Raw genomic sequence first — 21,108 nt, 5'->3', positions numbered from 1 at the left:
AGAATGAAGGAAAAAAAGAAGGAAAAATATCTAAACCTCAAATAGATATTTAATAGCATGATAATTTATTTATTCCTGAAACACAATTTTTTTTACTACAATCACTCTGAAGACCTGTCATCCCAAACGGTTTAATTCCCCCAAAATTATGAATGACTTCAAAGAGGGCTTCAAAAAGGAAAATAAGCAACTTTATAGATGATGTTTCTAATTCTGATTGTTGTGATCTCATCTTTTATTTCTTCACTGCATACCTTCAGACCCTAAGTAATGGAAATATGTTTGCGGATCTGGACTGAGTTCTTGAAAGTCTAAGCCCTTTGTATATATATACTTGTTCTTGTAACAAGTAGCAGCTAAGTAATACTGCAAGATTAACAGAATTTAAAAAATCAACTTTGTATTTTTCCATTTGTAAGCTCTGTACACACATCATTTGAGAGGCAGGCAATTTCTTAATTTTCCCTAAAACATCTCTGTCTGAAACTGCTAGAAAAAGAATAAAAATATCCACATAGAAACAGGCAAAGTCAACTACTCCTCCTGAAATTTCAAATGTTTAATTTCATATTTACAGCATATCTTATGTTTTGCTTTTACTGATTTGCCACAGCCTGTCAACACGTCAAAGACAACACATTAAAAAGTTCTTCTCTACTACTCTGTAGCTTTTCCTTCTCTTATAGTCAGCTGTTACATTCCCTTCAACACCACCTGCTTATCTGTAGAGCTGCCTTTTGACATTCTGATGTACAATTTTTAATGATATAATACAAATTCACATTTACAGAGGTGACTTCCACTGTACCCACATAATGACAGGCAAACAGTAATAGGTTTACTCCAGTTGTGGGTAGATTCATTCTGTGCTCACAAGCTAAATCTCAGTAGCTGGCTACACCTTGGACCCTTTATCATTCACATATGGCCACTGCATTTTCACATGCTTGAAAACTGAGGGGTCATTACATTTAATCTTAAAACATATTTTGTGCATTTTTATTAATACTTTATGACCCACGTTTTTTTTGCCAAAGTTGCAACTTAGTGATTTCTTTTATGAAGATACAAACACAACCTCTTTGAGCTACCTTAATGTTTTTTTCTTTTGATTGCTGTAATTATTTTTTAACATGTTTGTATATATCTTAAAATTTTAACTACTGGAGTTAGTCTTCAGATTACTACAAAAATCAGCAGCTTACTGACTTTTCTGCCTTCTTGTAAACCAGACATTCCATGAGAGTATGCGTATAGAGGGAAAAAAAGAACGTACTCCTGAGATCAAGTCTGTCACCAAGAAAATGCAATTTAAGTGGCAAGTATTTCCTTGTTTTAAACCTGTAATCCAACAGAAAAAAATCCCCACATTTCCCAAACTCGTTTTATATTAGCTGCTAGATATTTCATAATAGCAGCACTGGGAGATAACCCCACAATTCTGAATCCCTGAATATAGAATAGAGATACATGTAAATTAAATAAAAATTTGAAATTTTGCATTGGGTCATTTTCATTACAATAACTGTATTATTTTAATACAAAAAGTAAAAGTAAATATTTCATTTTGCTTCAGAAGTCAGCAGTATTTTACTAGTTCATGCAAAATCCTTTAGGAATAAAACATATCAATGATCATCCTCTGGTTCTTCAGCCTATCCCCTCCTTCAGCTTTTAACTCTCTCAGGGCAAATTTTAACCTGTGTTTTCTGTTTGAGACAAAGGACGTACAAAATACTCACGTGAGAGAAACCAGAATAAAACTGGAAGAGAGATGACGACAACAACAACAACAACAAAGCAGTAAAGAACTTCAGGAAGGCATATGATACCTTATATAAATATTCAGTGTTATTTCTCTCCTTTTCTAATTACTAGAGATTTCATTAACCTTTTCATTGAGAGATGGTACACATTCCTGTGTAGAAGATTTAATGTTGCAATTGATGTTGCAAAGCAAATAATGTTGAAATTTTACAGGAAGGCAGTTTGCTTGACAAAGACAAAAGAATTGGTAGAGATCATCAAACTGAAAGTCCATATCCTGTGTAAGACAATGACCAGCACCAGATGATTCACAGGAAGAATCTTCCTAGTCCCTTTACTGTTGACTTCTGACCTGAAGCATGTGTCTTACATCACTTACATTTTTTTTTCCGTGGCTACAGGATCTCTGGCTGGTTTTATTCATATAAATAATACCTCTGCTATGCAAAAGGATTACTGAAACAGGCTCCAACAGACCTAGCAGTATGTAAGTCTAAAACAGTGAAGCTAGCAGGTAAAACCCACTTTTTCTCTTTAAGATTGATTTTAAGCAATACACTATGGTATGAAGACTTCACATTTCATTAAAATTTATTAAAGCAAGCTCTGCATTGCAAAACCAACAACTGGGCTTCAGCTGCAACCACTAGAGCAGAGCAGAGCAGACAGCAAATATTAAGCCCAATACTGTTACAAGTTTGTATGCCAGTTACGACAAAAAAAATAACACTGCATTTGCAGCCTTAGTGGAATTCCACTGGAGCAGTTGCACCGTGTTTCTGTATAGAACACATTCCTTGTCCTTTAAAGGGTATGCTATCTTATACTTGAGAAAGGTTTCTTTCTTTTTTCCTCCTGTAATTGTAAAGTATTATTTACTGCCGATTTAAGGCTTGTTTTGACGAAGAGAGCGCTGATGAGGCTCTGAAGAGCTTGTGTTAAATCAATACTAGACAGAAGTGAGCAGCTTGTATATGCGCTGAGGGATACACTTGCTCGCATATTTATCTTCCATGTTTTGAGAGAAGGTTACAAACGTTTTATATACACACATATAAAAGAGCGTGAGTGAGCAAGCTCACATTCCATAAGAAGTTTTCTGGCTATGTCAGGAGTGAAGTCCACCCCCTACTAGACAAACCTATTTTTTTCAAACACAAGAGGATATTATCAGAGAAGTCTGTGCTGATATACAGAAACCAGAGATCGTCATGGCTCGGTGAGGTGATGAGCTGACGGGTGGATGGCGCCCATTATCTTCACTTCTCAATCCAAGTTTTCCTGAAAAACCACAGGGGGAGAAGGCTCAAACTGAGCATAAGCCACAGAGGACAAGAAAAAGATTAGGAGTGAAGAACAAGGAAAGGAAGAATAATGCAAAAGATATTGCAGAGGTTTCAAAGAGCTAGAAAACAGACTCTAGATTAAAAGACCGAGCTATCAGTACTTTAAAGAAACCTTCAGGTTTTAACTTCTGAACGAGGCAATTTTATAAGTAACGCTGAAGTAAGAAACAACTGACCAAAAGGAATTTACCTTTACTATATACAGAATATACACTCAGGTTCAGCTCTTTCAGCTCTCCCTGGAATTTTAAAATGTTTCAAGCCTTTGTTCGACAAGCCTATCACCCGCTACCCAGCCATCAGCCAGAGGAACCTGAAACTAAGTATAAGGGGAAGCTGGTGCATGAAACTCAGCTTAACTGCTTCTACATCAAGCCTGGAGGTAAGACAACATCACCCTGTTGTGTGCATGCAAACTGTATTGGTATCTACCTCCTGGGGTAACTATTCCATTACTGTTTAAATACAACAGTCTGTATAATATATGAAACTACACTAATAACTTATAGTAACAGTTGTGGATAATGTACTGTTAAGTGCTCTGTGTGTGATCCCACTACCACGGGATTTAGATAAGTCTCAAACCTGTGGAGTTAAGTAGATCAATGGCTTCTCTTGGTAATATATTCTTTTGAGAATCCAATGAACATCACTTTCCCACTTTGATACAAGAGGGAAAAAAGAAAAAAGAAAAGGTATGCAGGTATAAGGAACAAGAAAGAAAAAGAGGTTTTTTTGTTGTAGAGAAAAAGCCTGAGAAGTTTTAAACACACAAAAGCTGAAAATATTAAATGCATCTGTGTGTGTGTGAAGGGACTAATCTGAAAAGGGGCTTACACAAGAGATTTCTGAAACACAACTAGCTCTGTAACATTTTCATTTGCAGGAGAAACATGCTGGCATATTTACACTGACCTGGAGATACTTATCATTTTATGCTATATAAGGAGGTGTGTATGAATTAGAGGGTATACAGGTAGTCACATGAAGATAACCTCTTTAAAAAAAATAATTATCTGTTCCAACTTGAACTCTAGAGCTTTACTGCATCATATGCCTATCTTATCTTAAAAAGATGTCTGGAATTCCCAGCACTGGCAGTACACTCTCAGCAGTAAACGTCCAGGCAAGCTAATATGTTGCTCATATGCTAACATCCATAAATGGGAAACAAAAGAACTGTGTTTAGCAGATATATGCAGTATTCTATTCTACACAGAAACTCATCTACAACTGCAGGAGGCTTGAGACACGCTTTTAATTCTATTCCATATACTTTCCCTACCCATCTGTCTGCTCAGGCAGGGACAGAGTTCCTCCATACACAAAATAATTACCAGCCATCAAGAAAACCTACATAGCTTTCTTATCTTAGCTCCTTAGCTTGTTTCGTCTCACATGACATACAGTTTCTCTGACATACAGATTGGACTCCATTATTCCACAAAACTGAAAAGGCATGTTAGGATTACTACACTTTTTTTATCACCTTCATCACACAGCAGAAACACACCATTAGAGCAAAAAGATGGCACACTCATCATAGTTACAGTTGTAAAAAGCTACTTTACAAATGCAAAGCATTCTAAATTATTTTCTTTGCTCAGTCAAAGACTTCTGCAACTACCAAATCCTCAGGGTAGGAACCATGAGGAAGAAACAACAAAAATGGCCTTTCAGGAAAGTCTGAATAGACGTTATCTGTGCTGAACTGGGTGGGGTGGCAAGGGACATGGGTATTACCTATGAAAACTTGTATCTTAATCTTAAGGCCTTCACAACTGGAATGTACAACTTCCACTGAAAAACATACATCATGTTTAAAGGAAAATATAAATAATAATAAAGTAACCTGGAAAAAATAAATTTAGAAATGCTTATTAGTCCAAACAATCTTGCCTTACAAACAAAAACCAAAAAAGGGTTATTACAATTTCTCATCTGTTTTATGTTTGGAGTTTTTTCCATTTGACCCCTAAAAGCCTACATCACAGAACTACATTTACTCTCCACAATAAACACACACACACATAAAATCCCAAATGACCTAGTAGAATTAACCAATACCAGCTAATTCTAGAATAACATTAATAATTTAGTTTATTGGCTGGGGCCTCTGCAGGTCATTTATTCTAGCCTTCTCCTCAAAATAGAATACCTTCAGGAAGACAGAGAGTTAGAAGAAGAAATTATGATCAACTACAATTTACCACAGAAAGGTATATTCTATGGCACTTTTTCAGTCAATCTATTTTTTAAGCAATTTGCATACTCCTTTACAACAAATTCTCCCGTCCCTTTCACCATGCTAAAAACCCACTCCTGCTTCAACAGACTTTAGTTACAGATTTCAAAACCAGGCATAAACTCTAGAACAGGCAAGCTCGCTAACCACTAGACAGCAAGATAATGATCCCCAGTCTTAAGATTCACCTGTTTCGAGTCAGCATCACTGCATGTCCATCAACACCCAATTGCCAAATAGCATTTAGTTATGCCATCAAGTTAAAATAATATTTTTATATTTCAACGGGCAAGCACTGAAGATTTTTAGGCACCCTTGAAAATTAAAATGAGATTAAGCGCAAAAATCTAAATCTATAAATATACCTATTTATTTATTTATAAAAATGCAAATTAATATCTGTACCATTTCAAAGGGGAATTTTTTTTTTTCCACATTCCAAAGCAATTTTGACCATCTTCTTAGCACATTACAATCATTGGCAGATTGAAGTACAGCCCACAAAAAGAGGAAACTATATGGGAAATGTAATAGGAAATAGTAATGCTTTTATATATGCTTTTATAAACTGGTTTAGGAACAGATAATTTCTGACTGTAGGTACAGGGAATTCAGTAAACTGAGCACTAGACAGCATCTCACATGAAAAAAATATTACTGTCACTATGCATCTGATAGGCAAGTTTCTTCCTACTCCTATTTATTTTCTTCTCAAGAAAATTTGCACATGACCAACTATAAAATAGTTAAGCTGGAGACAAACTATAAAACAGGTTTCTAAAATAAATAAATGCATCCACAGACAAAACTCATGCTGCAACCTTCATTTTCTGGGTTTAGAATCAACTTTTACTACAACTTTAATGTATTTTCAGTATGCGTATTTTCCTTTTAAATTTTAAAAAGGAAAACAATATCTATGCTTAACAGTGTCAGCATTCCAATGCGCTCAGCAAAACTGAGGTTTCACTTTGAGGTCAGTAACACCCAGGAAAGATAACTGTGACCTCTGCTGCTACTCTGTCTTGCTGGATGCCTGATGAATTTTTATAATGCTAATTAGAGGACAGAGAGTGGAATGGGAAGGAGGAGGAACTATTTGTTTATTTCTCCAAGACAGAAACATCTCCAAGGACAGAACCTCAGGTAAACCACAAACATTCGTATTCTGAGCAAATGGCAGTAGTCAGTCCAGGCAGGCCTTTAAAAAAAACGCTTTAGCCAAATCTGTTTAGCAAACAATAGGCTAAGAAGAATGTAACTCTAACAAGGGCAACGTCCTTCTGCCAAAATTACTTTGAATTTCTATACTTTGAGCTTTCACTTTTCAAACATTTTTGTTCCAAGCGGACAAACATTTTTCTGAATTTTAAACTACATTAGTATTTTCTTCAACAAAACCTGCAGGCTCTAGCAGGCCAGAATACCTATACTGCAATCAAACTTAATCTCAGAACAACTGTTTTTAAGTTATTCAGCTGTGACAAAAGCATTGTGTTTAGCTTAATGAAGCAGCAACAGAAAGACATGGAGCATTTATGAACCAGCAGACCACTAGATCTAAAGAAAAATAATATGAATTGAATGAAGTTAAAAACATTTAAAGATATCAGTTTCAAAATTCAAGAAGACCAGTGAGCATTTGGGGAATAACTGATTAAATACACATTTCAATTTACTGCATTTATCCTGTTGGGTTTTTTTGTCGTTGTTATTGGACTAGATATTGTGTTGGCAGGTAGAAGGCTAACAAATAAGGCTCTACATTTTAAACTGACGTTTCTACCAATACCAGAAACTAAACAGAAACTCTATTGCACCATAAAAATAAAGCCTGGGATATCTAGTTTGCCTGTCTCAACAGAAACAATTGAGGAAGTAGTTGTTTACTGATCAACATGAGAATTTAAATATATGTGCAAATTTAACCACCAAAGGGTTGATTTCATTCTCAAACAAAAACACATTTCACAGGAAAGAAGATATTTAAAATATTGAATTATAGAATATATAATGTAGTATAGACTGCAAACATTTCAGGGTAAAGAAGATGTAATATCCAGAAGAAGATTGTTTCTCATGACATTCATTTTTACATATCACTCAAATTCTATTACTGTTGTCTCCTCCTTTCCCTTAGGAAGTGAACTGATAGTCTTTAAACTAAGGCATCTTTTACAAGAGGAACACTACTTGCAGGGTCAATAGGTCTCCAGAAATGCCTAGAGAAGTGGGGCACTTGTTGCCCATTTAGTTTTTATCAGGATGTAGAAGGGTGAGCTGAAATGAGCCACAATCAGTCTCCAAGAAGATAAGTTGTTCTACTTGAGAGGGCTCTAGAATACTGTAACATAGAATTTAAGAATGAAAAATAATAGCTTGAGAAATTTTCATGCATAAATAATTCTGACCTACAGGGAAAAAAAACATGCATCAAGTCTTAAGCAACAGGTTCTAAACATTGGTTTTCACAGTAAATATTACCAAAAATTAAGGAAAAAAAAGTAGTAATTATGTAGTTAAGGTTACTCAAATATAAAACTCAGGAAATTTTTTAAACAAAATCATTGGATGATCTAAACTGAAACAGAAATACTGTCCTGCTCTCAGAAAGAAAGCATCTAAAATTGCAGATAACAAGTTTGAAAGTCACACTGAAAATACCACTGATGCATAAACTTTCTGTTTGTTGGTGGACAAGGATTTCTGCTGGCATTCAAAACTATAATTTGAGCTTCCCTCCTGGCTTTAAAACGAATAACCCTAGTTCTAGCCTAACAGATTTCCCAAACTAAACTTTTCCACCTAATAGTGGATCAGTGCAAACATTAACTGCAATGGATCCCAAATCCAGCCTGAAAAGTCCTGGGATTAGTGCAACATGGTGTTTAGACAGTATTTCAAATTTAGATGACCAAGAACAATAAAAGAAATACAAGAAACAATATAACAAAAAGTAGGGAAAACAAAATAATTTTAAGTATTCATAAAACTTATATTTATTGTGTACAATTTTGGAAAGCTTTTTCCATTGTCATCATATATTGGATGCAAAGCAGTCTTTACAAAATGATAGCTGTAACATGACAAAATGCTGGCAGACTTGTCATACACAAGTACCACCTTTTCCTGCCAAGAGCAAAAGCATTTATTTTTGACTGTATGATACAGCCAGCCATAGATATTCAGCTGTACTGAAATTAAGTTGGTTTCAACAAACATCCAGAATATTAAAATAAATAAAACACCAGACAGGACTTCTTTATTGTTCCAAATGCTTGCTTTTATCTTTTTCTGGAATTTACACTGTCACAAATACCAAACGTAAGTCCTTTTATATGGGAAAGCAATTATTCCAATTAGAGATACAGAGGAAACTCTGGTAGTTTTGTTGTATCTAATAAGAAGATTTGTATGAAAAACAGACTGAGAAGTAACCAAGTAAAACAAAAGACAACTTGTTTCCAGATTCTGTTAAGTATTACTGCCAAACTGTCCACCCTTTTGCCAAGTAAACAGCTATCACTGAGTACTCCTCATTAGTATCTGGAAGAAAGAGATAAAAATAGTATTATAAGATTAGGGCGTAAAAAAACCCCAGCAATGGATGAAAACTCCATTTAATAAGGAAGAAGCCTGAAGCCTTAGTTTTGCAAAAATTATAAAAACAAGTTGTATAATAAGGCAAAACACAAAGAAAGCATCCATATAGCAAATCCAAGACTGATACTCAGAATTGTGTTTAGGTGAGACCTGAGTGAAAACATACACTTAATGTTGAGGAGGTTTCTTTATTTTAGGTAGCAAATGCTTTGAAATACACAGTAAGGAAGAAAGGGTCAGAAATACCTGCATCACAGCAGAGAAATCACCAGGTGAACTATCTGTAGGGACCTAAAGAAAACTGTTAAAGGTCAAATGAGTTGGTAAATCACTTGTCTTCTATGGATCTGTAATACCAGTCTGCTCTAGAAACCTAGGTATTTCTATGAAAATCTGAGAAAATGAGAGCTTTTCCTTTTGAAGTACCAAGACCTTCAGATTTGTTGAAGAACTAATGATTAAGCCTTTGTAAGGGTATTTAGAAGATAAGTAAGTAGGGGTAACATACTGCTGGAACACATACCTGGAACACACCTGATACTAACTGAAATCTTAAACCAGTGGATTTTTTTTTAGTAAATCAAATATGCATCTTCTCTCAGACAACAAAATTTACCCATGGTTAGATCCAACAGCTAAAAATCAGACCCACACATCCAGGCTGAAGGTAACTTTATAAACCTACGGACTGGAGAGCCTGCTGTTTCTTTTTACATGGTTGCACTCAAAGGAATGATACAGTAAAGAGTCCCACAATGTCAAGAAGCTATTAGATCTTGTGGCTCAGAGATCCTAAATTGAAAGAAAGGTGTTACTTTCACATTGCCGCTGTCAGACTGTAGGTATTGTAGGCTCACCCCAGCCAGCAGCACAGATCCACACAGTCAGTCTCTCCCTTCCCCTCAATGGGATGAGGAGAGAATCAGAAGGGCAAAAGTAAGAAAACTCATGGGTTTAAGACTAAAGAGAGTTTAACAGGTAAAGTAATGCTGTGCACACAAGCAAAGCAAAGTAATTCACCACTTTCCATCTACAGACAGATGTTAAGCCATTTCCAGGAAAACGTGTAATGGTCACTTAGGGAAGACAAAATACTGTATATCCAAATATCCCTCTTCCTCCTTTTCCCCCTGGTTTTATTGCTGATCACAATATCGTACGGTCTGGGGTTTCCCTGGGGTCAGTTGGGGTCATCTGTCCCAGCTGTTTCCCCTCCCAAGTTCTTACGTACCCCCAGCCTCCTCACTGGCAGGGCAATGTGAGAAACAGAGGAGGCCCTGATGCAGTGCAAACACAGTTCAGCAGCCAACCAATCCAAAAGAACTGCTGCCTAGACAGACAAACTCATAAAAGAAGCCATCTCCATTGCTGTTGCACAACTAGCCAAGAAATCCTGGGCACAGGCCCACTGTTCAGAGGTACATGTTAGTACTTACATTTGAGACCCTGAAAATCTCAAATTCTGGCATTTCTCAGAGAATAAATATCGCACACCCCTCAAAGCCCCCCAGTTTTAATCTTCACCACAAACCACTCACAGTTTACATGTAGTAATCAGAATAAAGACCATCTTCCTTCTTGTCACCAGTTATGACAACTTCTAATTACTCTTTATACCCTCTCACAATAAAGAAAAATTAATACAGGTTTCAGAAGGTAGATTAGTTATACATACATAAACTCCTAATGGAATTTAAAAAGGAGATTAAAAAAAATTACATACACATAGGAAAGACTTCAAACTCAGATGGGATAAACAGGTCTCATGGTACTTAAATTCCTTATGTCTCGTCTAGTCTATGTTAGTCTGGAGATGTCTGCATCGCTTTCCAGTTTCTTTGGGAATTTCTGTTTTTTGTCAGGGTATCAAATACTTGCAAAAATAGAAGTTTCATTTAGGTTATTTAAAATGTCATTTCTCTATTGTTTCTACCACACAGTGTGTGTGAACAACAGGATTCCCTCTTGATATACCTTTCAACTCCCAATTAGTTTATGCAGTAAAAAGGTCTAGCAGATTATCAAACTGGGCTGCTTTGTATGCCACAAATTTCCTCTGCTTTTACTTCATCCAGAGGGAACACTTCTGCATCACAGTTTACATAAAACATTTTTTGCAGTCTGCTTTTGTGCATCAAGCACAAAGCATAGATTGTACTGCAGCTCTGCGTCCAAGTACAGATATAAACTGTGTATTTATAACTGCTCATTCTCATATAATTGCACATTGTAACAGTCTGCATGTATATCTGCATGTAAAAGAACAGTTTTCTCATGTGTGCCATGTATTTATGAGTTTGTCTGACACTTGCTAATTCTTGTATAATCATGCAAGATAAACACAGAGCCCAAAGTAATAGCTTTGTCTTTCATCAGGGTTTGAATTAGGCTCAACACTTATGCTGTCAAGAATTAGCCCTAATAGTAAAGAAGTAATCTGCCTCCCAGCTTGCTACAAGGTCAGTATTTTGGAGCTACAGCAGAAGACAGGGTTTGAATTTGCTGCATTTGTCTATTTTCATGCAGGAAAAAAAAAAAAAACCGACTACAAATATTACTCCAGCCCTTAGTAGATGTGCGCTACAGCAATACTTCCTAGCACTTACTAGGATATATTCAGAACACACAAAATATATCTGTGAGTCTCTAAGCCCACCACATATACACAACCATAAAAGTCTTCTATTTGTCAGTTAACTTAAGAGATTACTGTTACGTGCATTCTAATACTTTCTTTAGAGTGGCATTTTAGGAAGCACTGAACAAAAGCTTCTCTTTCAGCATCTCAAAAAGCAAAATGCATTCCTTCAATTGTAACTGCTAACCAGCTAGTTTCTTCCCTTGAAAGCTGCAGTCTAACCATTTTGACTGTGGTAGCCAAGAACAGACTCTGAAGACGTGCTAACTCTGTTAGTATTTAACCCTACATATCACATACTTACATCTGGCATTTCTGTACAGTAGGAATGGGTCCTGCAGCTGGAAATCGAGGTCTTTAGTAATTGGTTCTGTTCGATTTTCCATGCTCAGTCTGTTCATAATTGTGAAACCATGCCTTGGAGAAGCTGATCTGAAAATTATCAAGTAGAAATCACATTAAGTCAAGGAAAAAAAGAAATTACTAGAATTTCTTTGTTGTATAGTTCTCCAGAATTGTTCAGGGTTTTTTTTATTACCTCTAAAAAGATAGTTTTGTTTTGTTGCCAAGGAAGTAACAAGACTCTTGCAGTGTTTTGTGCAATCCTTTTAATTATGTCAAAACCCTAAATTATGCATCAGAAATAACAGAAGCACCCCTGGTCTCACAATACCTATGGAGAGTATGCCACACCTTTGGTACTACCATTTGACACCAACTGATTTAGTCACAGCATAATAATATCTCCATGTCCAGTTTTCACTTAAAGCTATAATATCTACAACTTCTGAACAGGCAAGATGTTACAAAAAGCCCCTTTGTCCTAGACCATCAGCATCACATTACCCGACCACCTCCTATCCTGTAGTTTCTCACTGGAGCAGAAAACAGCAAGCAGAATGATTCACTCATGGGCCAGAGCAAGTATATTTTTTAATGCTCAGATTAACAATTACAGATTACAGTCATTCCAGACAGGATTTTCCATACCATCTGAATCACAAGAAAAAAAACCAACAGGGTGGTTAGGAACTGGTACAGGTTGCCCAGAGAAGCTGTGGATGTTCCATCCATGGAAGTGTTCAAGGACAGGCTGGATGGGACTCTGAGCAACCTAGTGCTAGTCTAGTGGAAGACATCCCTGCTCAAGGCAGGCAGGTTGGAACTGGATGATCCTTAAAGGCCCCTCCAAGCCAAATCGTTCTATGATTATATGACTGTAAATAATTCATGGGGATTACACTTCAGGCCACTTTCATGGCTGTCAGCTGTTAAACCTGCCACGATCCTGACAGGAGACATTACTTTCAAACCAAATATGACAATAAAGGAAAAGATGATAGTTAAAAATGCCATCTCTGGTAATTGCTGGTGTTTGCATCTCTCTATGCTATATAAAGGACAGGAACCTACATTACAGGATTGGAATCAATTGAAAATTAAACCAAAGTGAAACCCTTATCAAGCATCCTTGCTTGCAACAGTCAGTAGTTTGCCTAAAACAAAAAAACACTCAATTCCACTGGTGTTAACCCAGTTAGAAGTCTGATTTTTTTGACCACTCCTCAGAATTTGCAAAGATGAGATAGGTGATAAAAAAGTTAGCTCAAGTAAAATGGTCACATTACTTTCCGTTGTTACAAAAGCAATGAGAAGCAACAAAGGCAACACCAGTGTTCTCCACGCTATAGTCCGTTGGCAATGTCTTTTCCAAAAGACTTCATGACCTTGTTCAAAGCCACAGAAAATGAAAGTTAAAACTGAAGGGAGATCAACATGTGACATTCCTTTTTCATACTGCTCACAACCTTTTTCATACTGCTGCCTATAGGACAGCCAGGGTAGCAATCTGTGCTGTAAATGGAAACTTCCTCAGGCAACAAAAGGAACAGTGAAAGATCACAGATGCTAGAAGTGCCAGGTTACATGCTGTCAGCTCTGGAGTTTTAAAACCATCATACCAGAGAAATACTACTTCTGTTTAGCCACCTCCACCTACTGCTGGCACAACTAAGGGCCAGTTCTTTCCTCATGTGGTGGTAATTATAACAGCATCTTGTCTCTACTTACCTGAAAGCAGCTTAGAAAAATTACTGATGATGATTTTCACTGCTGGTACAAAAGAGCTCAAAAGATTAAAACCAGCATTCTCACTTCACATAAAGCTTATGGTCTCTTGAACTCTATCACTTCACACATACATCTCTCACCTTCTCAAAACAATTTCTTGCTTTCTCAGTTCTCCTACCAGCTCCTCATCAACATAAATGTTGAAGAAGAAAGTTTCTGTTTTGGTGTCCCATCCCAGCAGCTACTGCAAGATCTGATTAATGTATTATTTTCTGATTTTAACAATAGTCAGAGGCAAATTCTGGGGCACTAACTTGAAAACTCAAACATAGGGTAGGCTTCACAACAAATCTAACATACACGCTAGAATGGTATAACCAGTGACTTGAAAAGCCACAACTAGAGCTGCTACTAAAAGAAAAAATTAAAATAATCCAGAATGTTTAACTAAATATGCATGAAAAATGAATGATCAGACATAAGCTGTATTAAAGTTCCCTAAGTAGGGAACACAATACTTCCATTAGTTCTACAATTCTCTCACTTTCAGGAATATCATTATTTATTTCACTAATTGAAACAATGTAACAGATTCCTATGGTTTACCCACATTGAGATTTAAATCACACTTGTCTTATCCAAATACAAGGTGATGTCTCCTTCCCAGTGTTTTCTTCCCCTCACTCCTCCCAGTTTCAGTTTCTTTGCACCCCTGACAAAGAGGAGTATTTCACTCATGCAACCATGGTCTATCCTAGCTAGCTTTTCTATATCCACAGCTTTCATTTGCAGACATGAACCAGTAAATCCTCACCTTGTGTAAACAAACAGCGTTCCCTCCACATCAGTCTTCTCCTGAAAAAAAAGGAAAGAGAACTTAAACCAAGGAAGCTTTTTGCTAGACATCAGTGGGCCCCCCTTCCCCACTCTTTTACCAGTACCATCAGTTACATCTCTCTTACCTAAGCCACGAAGAAATAACCAAACCCAACTTCACTGGCTGGTGGCAAGAGGCTAGAGATAGCACAGGTCACTGTGCAGCTGACCCAAGCTTTATGACAAGATATGAACAGGCTAAAGGCTCTACATCATGAGACTAAAGTGTACTAGATTAACTCCGCTACGCCCAAGGGTGATGCACAGGCCAGGGAAGGGATTTTCCAAACAGTGCCTACCCCCAAGGGCAATGCTTGGGATGGGTAAGGGGAAACCACATAAAAGGGAGGTTGTGCAGGTTCTTCAAATACAGGCCCAAAGAACCACCTGCAAATAGCTAGAATCATAGAATGGTTTGGGTTGGAAGGGACCTTAAGGACCATTCAGCTCCAGCCCCCCTGCCAGAGACAGGGTCACCTTCCACTAGACCAGAATACTCAAAGCCCCATCCATCCTGCCCTTGAACACTGACAGGGATGGGGCAGCCACAGCTTCCCTGGACAACCTGTACCGGAGCCTCAGCACCACCACAGGAAAGTGTTTTTTCCTCATACCTAATCTAAATCAACCCTCTGGCAATTTAAAGCCACGACTCCTCGTCTGTCACTACATGGCCTTGTAAAAATCCCTCTCCAGACTTCTTGACACACCCCCTTTAGGCACTGAAAGCTGCTCTAAGGTCTCCCCTGAGCCTTCTATTCTCCAGGCTGAACAATCCCAACTCTCAGCTTGTCTTCATATGAGAGGTGCTCCAGACCTCAGAGCACCTTCATGGCTTCCTCTGAACTCGCTCAAGCAGGTCCACATTCTTCTTGTGTCGTGGACTGCAGAGCTAGACACAGTTCACTAAGTTAATTACTTGTTTTCACTCTTAAACAATCTTTTTAGTATCTGTAACACCAACACTCTTGTATGAACTTTCATTTGGCTACAAAGGGGCCCACCGTGGTTTAAACCCCAGTCTCTTGCAGCCCTGCCCTGCCAGCCTCTCAAACCTCATTTCCAAGGCAGTACAGGGCTCATCAGTACCCAGAGAGGCTGAGGCACAACCTCTCACCATCTTAATGAACACCCCAAGACACCCCTCGACAGAGCCCTCCCAAACACACCCTCTCTTCCCCCCTTCTTTCCACCGCCCCCTCACACGCCAGGGGGCGGAGCCTCCTCTCCGCCCGCCCCACGCCCCTCCCCCTCTTTCCCCTGTGGGCGTGGCCTCTTCTCGCCCCGCCCCGCCACCCCGGCCGAGAGTGCGGGGAGGGCGCTGCGTGCTCACGTACCCACTCGTTGGCGCGGTGCCCGAAGGTGTATAGCGCCACCTGGCTGGCCACGTCCACGATGCTGCTGATGTAGGGGTCCTGCTGCTGCAGCGCCGCCAGGCTGATGTCCAGCCCCTTGCCCAGCAGGGCGGCCCCGGCCGCCGCCGCCGCCGCCGCCATTTTGCCTCTGACAACAACACACGGTTCCTAGTAGGCGCAACTAATCCAACACCGAGAAGAAAGGCGGTGGTGGCGGCGGTTCCCACCCCCTCCCGCCCAGTCGTATTGAGAGCGGGCGGGGAAGTCGGAGCCCAGCCGTCACAATCGAGCGCCGAGCGCCGCCCGCTCAGGATTGTTGCCGTTGGCGACGGGGCAAGCTGAAGGGCGGCCTGACCAGAGGAGACCGTGAGGCTTCACAGCGCCTCTCCCGGCAGCGGCCAGTTTGCTGGCCGGTTTTCTCGTGGCATCTTTCGTTTTCAGGTCTCTTCCTGCCCCTGGGGAGGCCAGTGGCTTCATTTCCAGAGGGGCAGCTGCATGCCCGAGGAACGACCAAACGACGCGCGAAGTGCCGCCGGCGTTCGCTGTGCCGAGCAGGGAGTCCTGCGCCCACTCTCTGCCCATTGGCCTAAAGGGAGAAGGTGTGGTGTGTGCCACAAGTTGTCTCACTTCGATGCATGTCCAGTCTGTATCTGCTAGCATAACCTAGCACAGACTTCTGCATGGAACTTAAGGGAAAAAGAGAGTGCAAACTAAGCCATCAATACATCCCTTGTGTGTATATATATACATATATATATTATATATACACATGCATACATGTGACAAACAGCTGAAACATAAACAAGCATACTATGATACAGAGATACATAAACAGCAGAGGAACAGATGGACAAGACCATGAATTTATTTACCATATTTTCCTGTTAGACATATTTATTATTAATCTATTGATATTGACAGTTTACAGCAAATACATGAGCTTTATGTGGCATGCAAAATAAACTCAGTATGTACTTACATTTAAAAGATTTGCTTAACAGCCTGAACCCCCTGCAAGAGCAAATTTTGGTACTCCATCAGACTGACATAGCAATTCTGAAAAGAGTTACCACCTTCTGTGTGTGGAAGTAGTAGGGTGATATATTTCCTTCCAGAGAATGGGATACCCTGAAAGAACTAAAGCCAAAGGTAGTGGATGCTGTCTTGTTTGTTTGCAATATCCCTGATAAAACATTTTTAGGAGTGCAGTAGCTGGATATAGGGGGATGAAGACTACCATTTCATTTTCTTCCCTAGATAGAGTGAGCCGTAGCATCTGCTCTGAGAGCAAATGAGCAAGCCCAAGTGAAAAAACAAAGTGGGGATAGGAAAGAACTGAGAGGCAGCAAGCTGGAAATTCATAGTATTAAATGTAGGGATTCTGATTCTCTTGAGTCGAGTTAGGAATGGGCATGCTTTCAGGAAGGCCAGAAAGTGAGATTTTTCTTTGGGTTTCAGGAGAGAATATGTATGTTTTGTTATAGCTCAAAAGGCCACTAAAAATTGCATTCCTGAGGACCTACAGCTTGCTCTGCAAGTGGGAGAGGAAACCTTAATACATGCTCTTATTATAATCTGTCTCACTCTTTGTCTAAAGGCACCTTGTTTCAGTTGGGGCTATAATGAAACACAGCTTTAGAGTTTAGAACTTTTTAAGTGGTTTTGGTATACTCATGGTAGGAAAATAGCTCTAAGCAGTTCCATTGCAAAGCACTGGCTGATTTACAGATCTTGTAATGGCAAGGAAGATATATGGGCTCATGGTGGACAAGGAAAACGGCTGTCCTTGGTCTTGGGCTGACCAAAGTAGAATGTCAAAAAAAAGAAAAAAACAAAAAAAAACACCCAACCCAAAAAAACAAACCAAACCAAAAGAAAGAAAGAAATAGTAAGTAGGAAAGATAAGTCATGTTTCTCAAATAGTGAACAGATGCACAATCTTTTCTTTTTGCTGATTGGATAGTCCTCAGTTCCCAGTTTCCAGGCTCCCTGAACCACATTCCTCCTTATGTGCTGGAGTTTCTCATTACCATCTCATCTCCAGTTCTTTGGCATTTCTGCTTACAAAAAGTCACCAAGGCGTAGAAGCGTCGAACTCTTGGAGTTTCTTTTCTCAGATGCCTTTGCCCCCTCCAACAATAATTCTTACTGAAAAAGGTGCCCTTTTTTTTTAATTATTTTTGGTGCTGTTGGGGAGGACTTATTGCAAAGTCCCATAGGAAGAACATGTTATAGAAACTGTATTTCAAAGGCTATTTATTTAACTACAAGTAGTCACTCATAGCTGTTATTGGGTAGGAGAAAGCAGAATACAACATTTAGATGTACTGCAGCCTTGTTACAACTGGGAAAAAAAATTTGAAACAGAAATAATGTGTGTTTCAGCTTTTATAATTTACCTTGTTTCTGTTGTTGCCCCTTTTGTCAGGCCAAGTAGTAACCAATACTTGAAGCTTTGGAATTTTTTTGTGTTAGAGAGAGACTGATGGGCTCAAGTGTGTCTCCTGTGACCTTCTCTTGACATAGGAAGATTATAGAATGTCCTCTTTCCTTGAGCTCCATGGAAGAAAACCCAACTGTGAGGTTGAAGATCTTGAAGCAGGCCTGCCAAAAATTTTTCCTGTCTGTTTTCACTGCCCTGTTTGAGGATGCTTCTTTAGCACTATCTTCCTCCTGGATTACTGTGACGCTTTCTACAATTGCTGGACATACAGTCCATAGTCCTGTGTTACGGGTCAGTGAAGATGTCAAGCTTCTGATCAGGCCTCTTTATATTTTCTCTTGCACAGGGAAGTAGTTTCTGCTGGTTGCAGCTGTTTTGCTGTATAAGTGGGTTGTAATTGCTCCTTCCATTTAGCCTGAAGTAAAGCTACTTAATAAAGCCATTAGTTCTGCCCTGCTTTATGGGATCACTTAGTAGACTAAAATTTTTCCAATGAAACAAGATCTTGTTAAGAGAAGCACTGTGAATTCTCACTGCACCTAAGAAGTTAAGGACATTTTAGCAAAAATGTCACATCTGAAAAAGGTTGATTCTTTAAACTGCAGTTACTTGCTTACAGTCAGTAATCCAGTAGCCCACAATAACTATCAAATTGAGTTAGAATGATTTTGCTGTAATTTATTTATGAAACAAAGTAATTTTCTAGCTTTCAAAACATCATAATTTCATGAATTATATGATTAGACTGTCACATTTTTGTCTTCCACTCACCTGGATACTATGCTGTTAAAAAAAACACACCTATGCTTTTGATGTGGTATGAAACGCATTTTGTGTAGGTAATATCCAGACCGATTTAAAGCAAAATCCACACAGCATGACATTCTTAAGGTCTCTATTAATAACAAACTTCAAGATGGTTAGGCCAAACTATTTCACAAGGATTGTACAAACAACAATTGTGCCTTCTACAGCAAGTTATAAACACTGATGATACAATTTTATGTGAATGTATTTGGTGGCACTGCTGGGTGTACACAACCCCTGTCCCAGGTCCCAGCCATTCAGTCCTGCCGTTTTGGTGCCTTGGGACTGTACTGGCATGGGTGCATATGTGGCCACAGTGTGAATCAAACTAGGGAAATGAACTGATTGAAAACCAGGTGTTCATACTGAGATCACTGCCTTGTCTGACTGCTTTCATACCTGTTCACATTAAGTTCCTTCTCTGAGCAGCAATATTTTTTTAATAAACAGCAGGAATCATTTGATGAAATGTAGAATTAAGCACCTCATTTGCTTCTTTTCTCCATCTTCAGCCTCTTTGGAGTTATTACTGCATGGTAGTTGTCTTTTCCTTTTTATTCCTTTCCCAGTGCTGCCATAATTTTCTTCTGACTGGTGGCACTAACGCTGACCCTGCTAGTGGAAAAGGTGCTGAGATAGAATTAATAAGTTCCCCGCACTCTGTCCAGGGCCACTTGAATATCTTTGAATGGTGATTTCCAGCATGCCAGCTTCCAGGGGAACAGTAGGTTGCTCTTACAGAGCCAGGATGATCCCATAAGGCTTCGTTCCCTATTTCTGGGGATATGCTTGCAACTCTGCAGCATGGTAGCTCTCACCACCTGGGAACCAGTGCCCCATGTGCTGGAGGCCATCTACATCCCTTCCCAGACATTGATGAAATGTATGGACTTTTCAGCCCACATTGGTCACAAGCTCTTGGTAGATAGCATTAGAGTACTTTCCTTATGCTGAGAAGTTATTGGTTGTACTGTTAGACCACTACCTAACTCCTAATGGTTAAAGCAGTTTTAGTCTTTCTGTTAGTAATTTATTACTTGCTAAAGGTTCCTTAATGAGTATAGGGTCAGATTATATAACTTTATCTGATGCAGTTACTAAAAAAATAATATTTCTTTGCTCTAGAATTAAATCTCGTTACTTTCATTCGAATTCAAAACAACTCTCTCCCCTGTCCCCAGATAATCTCAATTACATTAAGTTATTAGCATGCCCATGTGTCTGCAGTGTTGCTTCCTGGTGAAGATTATGAGACCGTTTTGAGATTTTCTGCAAGTGCTAGTCCACACAAGAATGGAACAGTATTCTGCCATTGCTGGTTTTGAAATTCTGATATACATACTGTGTATGAAATAATTAACAATAATTTTCTGGTTTTCAGTTGAATGTTGTTTTTTTTTTTTAATGCATCTAAGAGCCTGGGCTTTCGCAAAAAGTTTGTTCTTTGACTTGAATTTTGTTAAATGGTTCTGATAGTAAGTAACTCTGCACTTTTTCCTCTTTCTGGACATTTATTTGCAAGATACTGAGCTCTCTCTTCTTTACATGCCCAGCTTCTGCCAGTGGGCTAGCTGGAGCAGAACAAAAGAAAAGTTCCCTGCTGAACTACTGCTTTTTGTTTCTAACTTCCTATATAGATATTCTTCTTCTGGGGTGAAGAATTCTTTTTGATTGAGCTTTAATCACTTTTCAGAGGGTATAACCTGAGCTGAAAAAAAAAAAATAATAATACCAGGAAAAGACTATTTCAGGAAGAAGGGAGAGGCTGTACCAATATAATTGCATTGAATTATAGTGTTATACAGGGAAAAAAAAGTCTTTCTTGTGTATGTTTAATCAGTAAAAATTCTGGTTTGTATCAGTGGTAGATTTTCAGTGTTTTAAGTGACTATATGATTTCAGTGTCTTACTTTCAGTAGAGCAGAAACAAGAAAATTATAAACCTAAAAAAGGTTTTT

The 21,108-nt window shown here is 38.7% G+C and overlaps 2 protein-coding genes across 2 annotated transcripts in view; one reads left to right on the top strand and one right to left on the bottom strand.

The window, feature by feature from the left end:
* Positions 1–16,250, bottom strand: part of DCP1B (decapping mRNA 1B) — a 46,351-nt gene extending 30,101 nt beyond the window's left edge. The window contains exons 1-3 of the mRNA XM_061364013.1: positions 15,883–16,250; positions 14,484–14,524; positions 11,904–12,031 (exon numbers count right to left, since the gene is read on the bottom strand). Coding sequence (XP_061219997.1) covers positions 11,904–12,031; positions 14,484–14,524; positions 15,883–16,041 — 328 coding nt within the window. The 5' untranslated portion in view covers positions 16,042–16,250. The remainder of the gene's footprint in view (positions 1–11,903; positions 12,032–14,483; positions 14,525–15,882) is intronic.
* CACNA1C (calcium voltage-gated channel subunit alpha1 C) overlaps positions 3,068–21,108 on the top strand; it is a 484,424-nt gene continuing 466,383 nt past the window's right edge. Inside the window, exon 1 of the mRNA XM_061364015.1 lies at positions 3,068–3,495. Within this exon, the coding sequence (XP_061219999.1) occupies positions 3,366–3,495 (130 nt within the window). The 5' untranslated portion in view covers positions 3,068–3,365. The remainder of the gene's footprint in view (positions 3,496–21,108) is intronic.

The sequence above is a fragment of the Neopsephotus bourkii genome, unplaced genomic scaffold (assembly GCF_033783945.1).
Source record: "Neopsephotus bourkii isolate Nb327-2 ecotype Australia unplaced genomic scaffold, CSIRO-AGI_Nbou_v1 NB_1183, whole genome shotgun sequence".
Classification (NCBI taxonomy): Eukaryota; Metazoa; Chordata; class Aves; order Psittaciformes; family Psittacidae; genus Neopsephotus; species Neopsephotus bourkii.
Note: the sequence above shows the minus strand (reverse complement) of the source record. Positions and strands in the feature narration are given on the sequence as shown.